The following is a 14,869-nucleotide window of genomic DNA, read 5'->3' on the forward strand; positions in this document are numbered from 1 at the left end:
AGTGCAGATGGACAATGACCCGAAGCATACTGCGAAAGTAACCAAAGTGTTTTTTAAGGGAAAGAAGTGGAATGTTATGCAATGGCCAAGTCAATCACCTGAATCCGATTGAGCATGCATTTCACTTGCTGAAGACAAAACGGAAGGGAAAATTCCCCAAGAACAAGCAAGAACTGTTTGCACAGTTGCAGTAGAAGCCTGGCAGAGCATCGTCAGGGATGAAACCCAGCGTCTGGGGATGTCTATGTGTTCCAGACTTCAGGCTGTAATGAACTGCAAAGGATTTGCAACCAAGTATTAAAAAGTGAAAATTTGATGGATGATTGTTAATCTGTCCCATTACTTTTGGTCCCTTTAAAAAGTGTGAGGTACATATACAAACTGTTGTAATTCCTACACCATTCAACTGATTTGGACCCGCAAATTAAAGCTGAAAGTCTGCAGTTAAAGCACATCTTGTTCGTTTCATTTCAAATCCATTGTGGTGGTGTATAGAACCCAAAAAAATTAGAATTGTGTCAATGTCCCAATATTTATGGACCTGACTGTGTGTGTGTGTATATATATGTGTGTGTGTATATGTGTATGTGTGTGTATATATATATATATATATATATATATATATATATATATATATATATATATATATATATATATATATATATATATATATAAATAGTATATAAAGAGCTGCAACTAATGATTAGTTTGTCGACTAATCTATCGATTATTTTTTCATTGACTATAACAATTATTTATTTATTTTTTACTTAACCGGTTCCCGACCAGCGCACGACGATGTACGTCGACAGAATTGCACGGGCAGGCATATTGACGTACAGGTACGTCCAATATTCAATGCCGCCCTGCCATCGGGAGCACGCCGCCGGCGGCACGCTCCCGCGCTGGTGGGGACCCCCGTGAGTCCGGTCGCGGGACCCGCGGACTCGATCGCCGCGGGCATCCCCGTGATCGTCTCACGGGACGGCTGAATGGAGGAAATGCCGTGTAAACAGCATTTCTCCATTCTGCCTAGCAACTAGTGACGCTGATCTCTGCTCCATGTGATTGGAGCAGAGATCAGTGTTCACTAAATGAAAGCCCAACCCCCCCACAGTTAGTAACACACCCCTAGGAACACTTAACCCCTACACTGCCACCCACTGGTTAACCCCCTTCACTGCCAGTGTCATTTACACAGGAATCACTGCATTTATATAGCAGTGATTACTGTATAAATGACAATGGTCCCAAAAATGTGTCAAAAATGTCCGATGGGTCTCCCACAATGTCGCAGTCACAATAAAAATCGCTGATCGCCGCCATTACTAGTAAAAAAATAAATAATAAAAAATTATTAATAAAAATGCTATAAAACTATCCCTATTTTGTAAACGCTATAACTTTTGCGCAAACCAATCAATAATCGCTTATTGCGATTTTTTTTTTTTACCAAAAATATGTAGAAGAATACGTATCGGCCTAAACTGAGGGAAAAAAAGTTTTTTTTATATATTTTTGGGGGATATTTATTATACCAAAAAGTAAAAAATATGCGTTTTTTTCAAAATTGTCGCTCTATTTTTGTTTATAGCGCAAAAAATAAAAACCGCAGGGGTGATCAAATACCACCAACAGAAAGCTCTATTTGTGGGAAAAAAAGGACGTCAATTTTGTTTGGGAGCCACGTCGCACGACCGCGCAATTGTCAGTTAAAGCCACGCAGTGCCGAATCGCAAAAAGTGGTCTGGTCTTTGACCAGCAAAAAGGTCCGGTCTGTAAGTGGTTAAACTAGTGTGTTCTTTTTGTGATTAGATAATTAATCCTTTGGATAACTACAAAAAATTATAAGTACAACTTCTAATATAATATTCACACTTTTATTACATTTTTACTTCAATACTTCAATGTGGTTGAAGCTTTTACAGTATAAAAAAGTGCCAAAAATAAAATGTAAACAACACTTTAGCATCAGCCACAAATAATGGCATTGCCATTAATTCAGAGCCAGAAGCATTCAAAAATGTCATATAAATGCAACGAAAGCACTGCTGCTCTGCACTGCTGTTCAACACTGTGTGTGAAAAAACACATGAAAGACATATACAAAAATAAAGTGCCAAAAAAAAAATGTATCTCTTTAGGTCATGAGGCATGAAAATGCCATATAAATTCCACCTAACGCTTTGCAAAAGATGCATTCTGAAGGCATTATGTGGTAACCTTACTACTTTCAACCACATAATGCCTTCAGAATGCATCTTTTGCAAAGTGTTAGGCAGAATTTATATGGCATTATGCCTGATGCCCTAAAGTGTTGTTTATACAGTAACACCACAAAAATGCTGGTCAACATACAATAACTCTAAGTAAACATTACATAGTGTTATTGTAGAGTGTTGAGCAGTATTTTTGTGGTGTGTTACTTGTAATTGTAATGTAAAACATACCTGAAAGGTAACATAGTTTTCAAGGAGCCAAGCCCAACAAAAGCACTGCTCAACACTGTGCAAAAATAATGGGCAATACAGTGCAAACTGAAGGCAGCCATCTCAACATAAATACAGCCCAACATGAACAGTGCAAAAGGTTGGAGGCCTGTGTTACTTACTCTATGCAATGCTATATTATAGCATTGCAATGGAGGAATGTTAGCATATCGACATGCTCTGAATTTAGGCTTGCTCTTTTTTTTTTGTCACAATGTTGCCTGCAACTGAGAAAGGCCTTTCAGATGGGGTTGATGTTGCAGGCGCAGACAAGTAACTTTGCCAGCATGGCCAAGATGGGAAACCTCTTTTCATTTTCCTTCCACCATTTTAGCGGATTTTCTTCCTTTGGAATAGCCTGCTCACTAAAATACATGTGTATCTCATTCCTCGCAACTTCACTGTGGGTTTCTTGATCTTGGTTGTGACCAGTCATGTCATCCTCACTATTACTGTGGTGGTCATCTGAATCTGAAGAACTGAGCAAAGTGTCCAACAGAGACACTTGCCTCTTCTCAGAAAATCTCATGTCTGCACTGGCTGACTCTTGTTCCTCACATTCCTCATATCTTCTTTTCACCTCAAGAGCAAGAGCTTGGACCTTGAGGTGAACTTTTAAACTGTCCTCTGCTGGCAGGAATTTTAGTTGGCGGAATCTGGGGTCCAGGGCTGCTGCAATGAGACTTATATTTTCTCCACCATCATCTCTAAATTTAGTTTCCCGCTCCCATCTTGATGTCATCTCCTGTGCAGCAACACTTTGGAAAGACTTGACTGCTGTTGTCTCGCAAATTGTGCTCTGTATGGATTTCTGGAGGCCCTTTACCAGAGGAGGTAGAGCTGAAGCAGTCACATAGGACTCTCCACTCAAGAAAACAGTAGCACACTCAAATGGCTTCAGGACTTGTTCCACTTCCTCAAGTAAGCTCCACTGATCATGTTTTAAATCTAGGAATCGCTTCCCTCATGGTGTGACATCAGGATCGGAAAGAGTTGCAGTCACAGGCCACCTCTGTTCAAGCAGGCGGCTGATCATGTGTAAAGCATTTTTTGGAAGAAAAGCATGTCATCTCTTCTCTCAGGCGTGCTGGTCATGCATTGCAGTTAGTTGTCAACCATGCCCTGAGGGATCCCCAGATCAGCAAGACACTGAGAGCTGCAGTGCAAAGTGCCTTGTGAAACATTAAAAAAAAACGTGAGATGGTCACTACAAAAAAAACAATTATTAAAGCACACAGCACAGCAACAAATAGGGGTACCCCTGAGCATGCACTAATAATGATGTATCCGTAATTATTTACTAGCATATATTAATTGACCAAAACACAATTGTAATAATTACTCCCATTGTCCCGCAAAACGAAAAAGTACTACTACTTACAAAGATGGCTTGTCCGTTTGAGGTCGTAGAGCGCCAGGATGTTTTCTTCTGATGTGCTCGTGCATCGCAGTTGTGCTGCCGTGGTTCGCCATTTTGGTTTTGCAGAGCGAACAAAGGACCATTTTATCTGGCCTCTGTTTAAAGAATTCCCATACTTTTGAAAGTCATGGTCTAGCTTTTCATGCTACACTGGAACTTTCTCCATTCCCAGGAGTAGCAGCCGCCATTACCCGCGAGATGAGACGAGCGTGACGCGCCAACGCCTTTCACGCAAGTCGACATAGACGATTATGTCGACGCATCATGGCAGCTCTAACACACACACACACACACACACACACACACACGAGCTGCACAATTAATTGTCAAGGATCATTATAGCGATCTTGACTAAAGTGTTTCATAATTCTTTCTATGCAAAGAATTATCTCTGCTCTTCTGAAGCCACAGCCATCAAAAGAAAGGAAGAGAAAAACTGGGCAGTTTGCCAAGAATCACAACATTCTTTATCAGTTGAACTTAAGTATTAACATTGTAACAATTTGTAAGTGGAATAGACTGTGTTTAAGTGAAAAAAGTTTAAACACTAAACCTTTTTCTGACATTTGTTGGTTTCAAGTTAAAATATATATATTTTTTTTGCTAGAAAATTAACTTGTATAACTAAATATTACTTATATAATATAATCTTTTTTTATTTTATTTTTTAAGTAGACACACTAGAGAATGGTGCTTGTTGCAATATTTTATGTCACACTGCATTTGCGGCACAGGTCTTTCAAATGCAATTTTTTGGGAAAAAAACGTTAATAAATTTAAAAAAAACGTTTTTTTTTATAATGTGAAAGATTTTACTTCACGAGAATCGTGATTTTTTTTTTTTTAAGCAAAAAAAATAGTGATTCTCATTTTGGCTAGAATCTGCAGCACTAACACACACTGTATCTCACAAAAGTGAGTACACCCCATACATTTTTGTAAATATTCTATTATATCTTTTCATGTGACAACACTGATGAAATTACACTTTGCTTTTATGTAAAGTAGTGCGTTTACAGCTTATAACAGTGTAAATTTGCTGTCCCCTCAAAATAACTCAACACACAGCCATTCTAAACCACTGATAACAAAAGTGAGTACACCCCTAGGTGAAAATGCCCAAATGGGGCCCAAAGTCTCAATATTTTGTGTGGCCACCATTATTTTCTGGCACTGCCTTAACCCTCTTGGCCATGGAGTTCGCCAGAGCTTCACAGGTTGCCACTGGAATCCTCTTCCACTCCTCCATGACGACATCACAGAGCTGATGGATGTTAGAGAACTTGCGCTTCTCCACCTTCCATTTGAGGGTGCCCCACATATGCTTAATAGGGCTTAGGTCTGGAGACCTGCTTGGCCAGTCCATCACCTTTTACCCTCAGCTTCTTTAGCAAGGCAGTGGTCGTCTTGGAGGTGTATTTGGGGGGGTCATTTTCATGTTGGATTCCTGCGGTGTGGCCCAGTGTCCAAACGGAGGGGTTCATGCTCTGCTTCAGTATGTCACAGTACATGTTGCCATTCATGGTTCCCTCAATGAACTGTAGCTCCCCAGTGCCGACAGCACTCATGCAGCCCCAGACCATGACACTCCCACCACCATGCTTGACTGTAGGCAAGACAAACATGTCTTTGTACTCCTCCCTGGTTACCACCACACACGCTTGACACCATCTGAACAAAATACGTTTATCATGGTCTCATCAGACCACATAACATGGTTTCAGTAATCCATATCCTTAGTCTGCTTGTCTTCAGCAAACTGTTTGTGGGCTTTGTGCATAATCTTTAGAAGAGGCTTCCTTCTGGGATGAAAGCCAAGCAGACCAATTTGGTGCAATGTGCTGCCTATGGTCTGAGCACTGACAGGCTGACCCCCTACCCCTTCAACCTCTGCAGCAATGCTGGCAGCACTCATATGTCTATTTCCCAAAGACCGCCTCTGGATATGATGCTGAGCATGTGCACTCAGCTTCTTTGGTTGACCATGGCACAGCCTGTTCTGAGTGGAATCTGTCCTGTTAAACGCTGTATGGTCTTGGCCATCATGCTCCAGCTCAGTTTCAGGGTCTTGGCAATCTTCTTATAGCCTAGGCTATCCTTATGTAGAGCAGAAATACTTTTTTTTCAGATTCTCAGAGAGTTCTTTTCCATGAGGTGCCATGTTGAACTTCCAGTGACCAGTATGAGAGAGGGAGTGTGATAACAGAAAATTTAACACACCTGCTCCCCATTCACACCTGAGACCTTGTAACACTAACGAGTCACATGACACCAGGGAGGGAAAGTGGCTAATTAGCCTCAATTTGGACATTGTCACTTATGGGTGTACTCACTTTTGTTTCCAGTGGTTTAGACATTAATGGCTGTCTGTTGAGTTATTTTGAGGGGACAGCAAATTTACACTGTTATACAAGCTGTACACACACACTACTATATTGAAGCAAAGTGTAATTTCTTAAGTGAAAAGATATAATAAAATATTTACAAAAATATGAGGGATGTACTCACTTTTGTGAGATACTGTGTGTGCGTGTGTGTGTGTGTGTGTGTGTGTGTATATATATATATATATATATATATATATATATATATATATATATATATATATATATATATATATATATATATATATATAAATAGTATATAAAGAGCTGCAACTAATGATTAGTTTGTCGACTAATCTATCGATTATTTTTTCATTGACTATAACAATTATTTATTTATTTTTTACTTAACCGGTTCCCGACCAGCGCACGACGATGAGGGATGTACTCACTTTTGTGAGATACTGTGTGTGCGTGTGTGTGTGTGTGTGTGTGTGTGTATATATATATATATATATATATATATATATATATTTTTTTTTAGCAGACACCTCCGGGAATAAAATGGTGGTCATTGCAACTTTTATGTTACACGGCAGCAATTTTTCAAACACATTTTTTTTGGAAAGAAACTATTTCATAAATAAAATAAAGCCCAATTTTTTGTAAACTATCAAAGATGTTACACTGAGTGAATAGATACCCAACATGTGACACTTTAAAATTGCGCTCGTGTAATGGCGCCAAACTTCAGTACTTAAAAATCTCCATAGACATGTTTAGAGTAAAGCCTCGTACATGTGGTGCGAAAATCAGAAAGGGGATTGTCGTTTGACAGGCTGTTGCCTGAAATTCTTACCGTTAGTAAGCTCTTTTAGACAATTGTTTTCCAATTTTCGACAACAAATGTTGGATGACAGGCTAGTGCATTTTTGGCCAACGATGGCTCCATGTCTGATTTTTGGATGGTCAGTACACAAATCCGTCAGACAAAAGTTGCATGTATAAATACGCATGATCGGAACCAAGGAACGACTGGAAGGAGTTTGGTCTTGTAAACTACCGTTCGTAATGTAGAATTAACATTCGAGATGTGGAAATTGATGAGATGTCAAAATTCTCATCTTCTTTAATTGGTTAATAAAGAAGCTGCTTTGCAGGTAGTTATGCCAAATGTATTTTAAAATGAATTTGTTTAGTACGATCTAAAAATTGCGAATCAACGCTCACCCAACTTCTACTAACGCAAAATTAGCAGAAGGTGTCCAAAGGGTGGCGCTTGAGAAATTAACTTTCTCTTTATACTCTCATAGTACGTCACTACGTTTGTGTTTGTCAAAAGACAATTTACATACCATTGGTACGCAAGACAAGATCCTGGCACATGCCCTTTTGACAAAAATCAGAAGTTCGGTTGTCCAACAATCGTACTGTGTATGAGGCTTTACAGAGGAGGTCTAGTGCTAGAATTATTGATCTCGCTCTAACGTTGACGGCGTATGTAACCTGTGTGTATCTGGCTGTAATACTAGCCAGTGCCTCAACAGCCACTGACCTCACCGCATGTCCCTGATATATACTGTATATATACGCACACTGTGCAGACACTCAGGGCAGTGTTTTGCAAACTAATCTACCATAATAAGGGCTTTTTTTCAGCACAACAAATATACAGCTTCCTTTTGACTCCAGATTTCACCTTTTGTGGAAAAATTGTCTCTTCCCTGTCTTTGTCAGCACTGGCTAGCCCAGTCTTGGCAAGCCTGCATTGAGGCAGCCACTGATCCCTCCACAATACACATGTATTTTTACTTTACTATTGCCTTTTGCATGCAAAAATATTTTAACATTTATTGTTAATAGTCAAACTACCTGTTTAGTAGTTTGATTCAAGAAGGCAGCATCCAGCACAGGATACTGTATATATTTTCCAAGTGCAGTAAATCCTAAACAGAGAAAAGGGCTTAGAATATCTGAAGTGAGGAATTCTGTGAAGTCATTGGCAGCAATGACAACCCCTGTATATTTGCCACTGCAGGTTGCCATTAAATATATACATGTAACATGCAGCATATGTTAAAACCTAATTTGGCACAGTTACAGCCATTTGGTGGTTAGGAATTTGGTGCTGTGTATTTGTTGGAATCCTTGCATAACAGAGTTCTTTTTCAGCTTTTTTTCTTAGGCATTCATTTTCCTCCCACACAGCCATTTTTCCCTATACACAGATATCTGGCTGTGAGCGGCCTCTTTACACAGCTCACGCTTGGACGTTGTTCAGCTGCACTTCTGAAAACACAAAGGATCACTAAGAAATGTGCAGCTCTTTTTAAATGCTTCTGTGAATCACTTAAGAAAATTATAGCTTGGCTCTACTGAACTTTGTTTTTTTTTCTTTTTCAGTCGAAATCAGCTCTCATCGTTGCCAGCCTGCATATGTGGTCTTCCTCTTAAAGTCTTAATTGCAAGTAATAATAAGATTGGGTTTCTGCCAGAGGAAATAGGTCAACTGCAGCAGTTAATGGAGTTGGTATGTCACTAAATGTAATATTTTCTATTTCTCACTTTCATATTTAGGGGTGTTGTAACCCCAGGCTAATGTGTGGCATGTAAGGTAAGCCAAATTTATCATTCCCTCTGGGGAAAACTTGAACTTTAACTAATGAATTGAAAATTGGTACTTTCTTTTGAAAGAAAACAGACGTCTGGCAGGGAATTAGATGAGAGACCTTTTGGAAAATCACTTAGTGAAAGAGATTCATGGGGAATGAAAAGGCTGATGTGACAGTGCAGGGATTCTTTTGGAAATTACTATAATGATCAATGCTCTAAAGGGAGATTAGCAAAATTGAAACAGCGGCACCTTGCAATCATGTAGGAGGCTACCAACTGTGCCAGGTGCACTTGGACAGTCCTGCTGATAACATGGGGCAAATCATGGCAAGGCTTCTAATTTAATAAGTCATAGCAAACTGTTTTGTAAATTAAACTAGGAGAAAATTTGTAATCTAGCTCTCTGGGCGCACAAGGACAGATGTGTTTATGTGTGTGTGTGTGTGTGTGTATATATATATATATATATATATATATAATGCGCGTGTGTGTGTGTTTGTGTGTGTATATATATATATATATATATATATATATATATATATATATATATATATATATATATAATATACAGTATCTCACAAACGTGAGTAGACCCCTCACATTTTTGTAAAGATTTTATTATATCTTTTCATGTGACAACACTGAATAAATGACATTTTGCAACGATGCAAAGTAGTGAGTGTACAGCTTGTATAACAGTGTAAATTTGCTGTCCCCTCAAATCACTCTCACTCTTTCAAAGTGGTCACTGGAAGTTCCACATGGCACCTCATGGCAAAGAACTCTCTAAGGATCTGAAAAAAATAATTGCTGCTCCACATAAAGATGGCCTAGGCTATAAGAAGATTGCCAAGATCCTGAAACTGAGCTGCAGCATAGTGGGCAAGACCCTACAGCGGCTTAGCAGGGCAGGTTCCACTCAGAGCAGGCCTTGCCATGGTTGACCAAAGATGTTGAATGCACGTGCTCAGCGTCATATCCAGAGGTTATCTTTGGGTAATAGACGTATGAGTGCTGCCAGCATTGCTGCAGAGGTTGAAGGGGTGGGTGGTCATCCTGTCAGGGCTCACACCATACACTGCATCAAATTGGTCTGCATGGTTGTCTTCCCAGAAGGAAGCCTCTTCTAAAGATGATGCACAAGAAATCCTGCAAACAGTTTGCTGAAGACAAGCAGACTAAGGACATAGATTACTAGAACCATGTCCTGTGATCTGGTAAGACCAAGATAAACTTATTTGGTTCAGATGGTGTCAACCATGTATGACGGCAACCAGTTGAGGTGTACAAAGACAATTGTGTCTTGCCTACGGTCAAGCATGGTGGTGGGAGTGTCATAGTCTGGGGCTGCATGAGTGCTGCAGGCACTGGGGAGCTACAGTTCATTGAGGGAACCATGAATGCCAACACTTACTCATACAGAAGCAGAGCATGATCCCCTCCCTTCAGAGACTGGGCAGCAGGGCAGTATTCCAACATAATGACCCCAAACACACGTCCAAGATGACCACTGCCTTGCTAAAGAAGCTGAGGGTAAAGGTGATGGACTGGCAAATCATGTCTCCAGACCTAAACTCTAACATCCACCAGCTCTGTGATGTTGTCATGGAGGAGTGGAAGAGGAATCTAGTGGCAACCTGTGAAGCTCTGGTCAACTCCATGCCCAAGAGGATTAAGGCAGTGCTAGAATATATGGCAGCCACAGAAAATATTGACACTTTTGGCCCAATTATTATTCTTCCAGTCAACATATCTGTAATTCTGTGCAACATCACTGTTATGGCGCTGACCCTAGCTATGCTGTTTAACTTTTCTGCATTTCAGTTAAGCAACACTGCTTATTAGCCGTTTTCAGCATGCTGACTGGACAGTGAGGTCTGATGACTCTCTGCCTAGGCCTCTTGTAAGCGGGTCAGGAATGGAGACTGAAGGCCCGTTCACACTATAGAAACACAGTTTGGATGCATACAGATTTGGTGTGTTTTTGATGCGGTGCAGTGCATTTTTTCACCTAATTTTTCTTAATTTTAAGTAAGGTAATTTGTGTTCCAGTGCGTTTTTGGTGAATTTAACCACTTGAAAACCAGGCCTTTTTCTGACATTCGTTGCTTACTAGTTAAAATCAGTATTTTTTTTGCTAGAAAATGAACCCCCAAACATTTTATTTATATAGCAGGGACCCTAAAGTATATAATGGCGGTCATGGCAATATTTTATGGCACACTGTATTTGTGCCGCGGTTTTTCAGATGCAGTTTTTTGGGAAAGAATACACTTTAACCACTTCACGCAAAATCACATACCTGTACGTTATTTTTTTGAAGCGGTTATACCGGGGTTATCACAAGCAGCTGGATGGGATGCCCCCCCCCCCCCCGCTGCTCCTCCTGTGTATCCCGCCCCACCCGGAGACTTGAGTGACCAGCTCACACGTCCGTCAGCTGGCCTGAGTCACAAACAAAACTGTAATCCCGAACAGCCGGAATCTGCTTTGATCGGGTCTCCAATGTACTAACCCGGAAGAGACGTCACTTCCGGTTTACTCAGCAACCAACGGCACCAGTTTAAAAAAATCCAAGGTATTCAAGATTGCATATTTTGCCATTTTGAATACTTTGAAGTGCAGAGGAGGGGCTTGGGGTCTTAGACCTCAGATCCCTCCATAAAGAGTACCTGTCACTGCTTATTATGCCGCGTACACACGATCAGACTATCCGGCGGACTCAGTCTGGCAGACAAACCGCCGGAAAGTCCGCCGGACTTTCCGAATGAGTGCACCTGCCCACACATGACCTGTCCAGCATCCTCTGGGACTGTGACATAATGGGCGGGGACACAACCCGGTGACCCCACCCATTGTCCCTATATAACTGCTCAACACGTCCCTGACATTACGGCCAGAGACAGCAATGAGTCAACATCTCAAGGAAGAAGGAGAGAAGAACAGAAGGCGGCTCAGGCCCCCCCCTTCCCCAAAGCACCCCCCCATGTTGAGGGAACGCGGCCTGGTGCGGCTCAGGAGGGGGCCCGCTCACTCGTCCCCACCCCCTTTCCTGACCGGCCGGGTAGCATGCTCGGATAAGGGTCTGATATGGACCTGGGGGGACCCCCAAGCAGTTTTTTCGGTGTAGGGCTTCCCCTTTAAGACCATACCAGGTGACGGGGCTAGTGACGTGTCAATCTCTGCGCTAGTCCCGGCTACCTGGAGCCGCGTTCAAAATGAATGGACTTTCCAAAAGTTCATTTCAAAAGTACGGCGGACTAGCACACACACACGGCCGGATTGTCCACCGGACTCACATTCCGCCGGACTTTTGGGTAAAAAAGTCAGTCGGAGCCCACACACGGGCGGATTGTCCAGAATCTGGTCCGCCGGACAGTTTGATCATGTGTACACGGCATTACTGTCACAAGGTTACATTCCTTGTGACAGCAATAAAAGACAGCAATCAGATTTGTTTTTGGAAGGAACAGTGTAAAAATAATAAAATATCGAAAATAATATAAAAATTAATAATGATTTTTTATTTTTTTAAAGCGCCCCCGTCCCCGCGTGCTCTTGCCCCAAAGAAAACGCATATGTAAGTCGCGTCCACTAATGTGAGCAGTGTTTAAATCACACATGTGAGGTATCACCGCGATCGTTAGAGTGAGAGCAATATTTCTAGCAAAAGACCTCCTCTGATTTTTAAGTACCGTAGTTTGTCGACATTCCACGAGTGCGTGCAATATTAAAGCGCAACATATTAGGTATCTGTTTACTTAGTGTAACATCCTCTTTCACATTATACAAAATTATTGGGTTAAAGCAGTGTTCCGCTTAAAAAAACTAAATAAAAAAAATTAAAAGTCAGCAGCTACAAATACTCCTGCTGCTGACTTAATAATCGGACACTTACCTGTCCCAGGGTCCAATGATGCGGGGAAATCAAAGCCCCACTAGTCTTCCCCTCAGCTCGTCAGCGCCGGCTTTGTAACTGTGCCTGCCCGGCTGTGGCTTCACAGCCAGGAACCCACTGCACATGCGCGATCGGCGCCGCGCACCTTGATTGGCCACACAATCATCTGGGACCTGTGACGTGTCCCAGATTATTAACAAGAGGGAGGGAGCAGAGCTGATCTCCCTTCCTGCACCGAGGGAATTGATGTTAAGAGCCCAGGTGCAACAGGAATTTAGAGGCGACTAAAAAAAAAAAATGTCCAAATGTTTTTTTTTTTAATGCACATAAATTACATTTTTTTTTTTTTTAAGGGTGGAACTCCACTTTAACTTTACAATTTTGTTTTTTAAATTCAGTAAAGTGTGTTTTTTCCAAAAAAATTCGTTTGAAAGACCGCTGCACAAATACCGTGTGACATAAAATATCGCAACAACCTCCATGTATTCTCTAGATTATTTGCAAAAAATTTATATATAATACTTGGGGGTTCTAAGTAACGTAATGTAATATTCTAGCAAAAAATATTGATTTCAACTTAAACAACAAGTGTCCGAAATAGACTTGGTCTTGAACTGGCTAACAAAAAAAACAAATAGATACCTAACATGTCTTGCTTTAAAATTTCTCACACTTGTGGAATGGCAACAAACGACAGTACCTAAAAACCTCCATAGTCCACTCTTAAAAAAATTTGAACGGTTACCCGATTAGAGCTACAGAGGAGGTCCTGTGCTAGAATTATTGTTCTTGCTCTTAACGATTGTGGCGATACCCCACATGTGTGGTTTGAACACTGTTTACATTTGCGGGCAGGGCTTGCGCATGTGTTCACTTCTGAGCACAAGCACGGAGGGATGGGGCGCTTTAACCACTTGAGATCCGCGCTATAGTCAATTGACGGCTACAGCGCGGATCTCCTTTTCCGGGACGACGTCTATTGACGTCGTCCCGTGTACGAGCGCCCTGCGCGCCCCCTGAGACTCGCCTGATCACCGATCCGTGCAAGGGGTCGATCCCGACCCCTTATCACGTGATCAGCTGTCAGCCAATGACAGCTGATCATGTGATATAACGGAGCCGGTAATCGGCTATTATTCCTCCTCGTGCTGACAGCGCGAGGAGAAAAAAAAAAACCCGATCACCGGCGGCCGTGATCGGGACATCAGTCCCAATCACGGCCAGCCCTGCTAGCGACCACCTGCCCCCTGACAGTGCCCACCTGCCCCCTGCAGTGCCCCACTTAATAAAAGTAAGTGCCCCCCGTCAGTGCCACCCAGCAGTGCCCATAGTGCCACCCAGCAGTGCCCACAGTGCCACCCAGCAGTGCCCACAGTGCCACCCACAGTGCCACCCAGCAGTGCCCACAATCTGCCTCAAAGGTGCTGCACCCCAGTGCCGCCCATCAGTGCCCAGCAGTGCCGCCCATCAGTGCCCAGCAGTGCCACCTATCAGAGCCACCTATCAGTGCCACCTATCAGTGCCCATCAGTCCTATCTATCAGTGGTGCCCATCCGTGCCACCCATCCGTGCCACCCATCCATGCCACCCATCTGTGCCATCTTATCTGTGCCCATCTTTGCCCATCAGTGCCGCCTTATCTGTGCCCATCGGTGCCGCCTTATCTGTGCCTATTAGTGCCGCCTTAACTATGCCTATCAGTACCCACCAGTGCAGCCTATCAGTGGCCACCAATGCAGCCCATCAGTGCCCACCAGTGCAGCCTATCAGTGCCGCCTAATCAGCGCACTTCAATGAAGGAGAAAAATGACCCGTTTGCAAAATTTTATAACAAACTATTAAAACATGATTTTTTTTTTTTTGCATCTTTTTTTGTTTGTTTAGCAAAAAATAAAACTCCGAGCTGTAACTAAATACCACCAAAAGAAAGCTCTATTTGTGGGAAAAAAATGATAAAAATTTCATTTGGGTACAGTGTTGTATGCCCGCGCAATTGTCATTCAAAGTGCATCAGCGCTGAAAGCTGAAAATTGGTCTGGGACTGAGGGGGGTTTAAGTGCCCAGTAAGTAAGTGGTTAAGTATTTTTATTTTATTTTTTTATTTTTTGCACTTTACCTTGTGACA

The 14,869-nt window shown here is 41.9% G+C and overlaps 1 protein-coding gene across 3 annotated transcripts in view; it reads left to right on the forward strand.

The window, feature by feature from the left end:
* LRCH1 (leucine rich repeats and calponin homology domain containing 1) overlaps positions 1-14,869 on the forward strand; it is a 310,046-nt gene that overhangs the window by 144,044 nt on the left and 151,133 nt on the right. For all 3 annotated transcript variants that reach the window (XM_077483249.1, XM_077483251.1, XM_077483250.1), the window contains exon 3: positions 8,637-8,763. In XM_077483249.1, the coding sequence (XP_077339375.1) occupies positions 8,637-8,763 (127 nt within the window). The remainder of the gene's footprint in view (positions 1-8,636; positions 8,764-14,869) is intronic.

The sequence above is a fragment of the Lithobates pipiens genome, unplaced genomic scaffold, assembly GCF_037356315.1.
Source record: "Lithobates pipiens isolate NorthernLeopardFrog02 unplaced genomic scaffold, aLitPip1_a1.2 Scaffold_16, whole genome shotgun sequence".
NCBI lineage: Eukaryota > Metazoa > Chordata > Amphibia > Anura > Ranidae > Lithobates > Lithobates pipiens.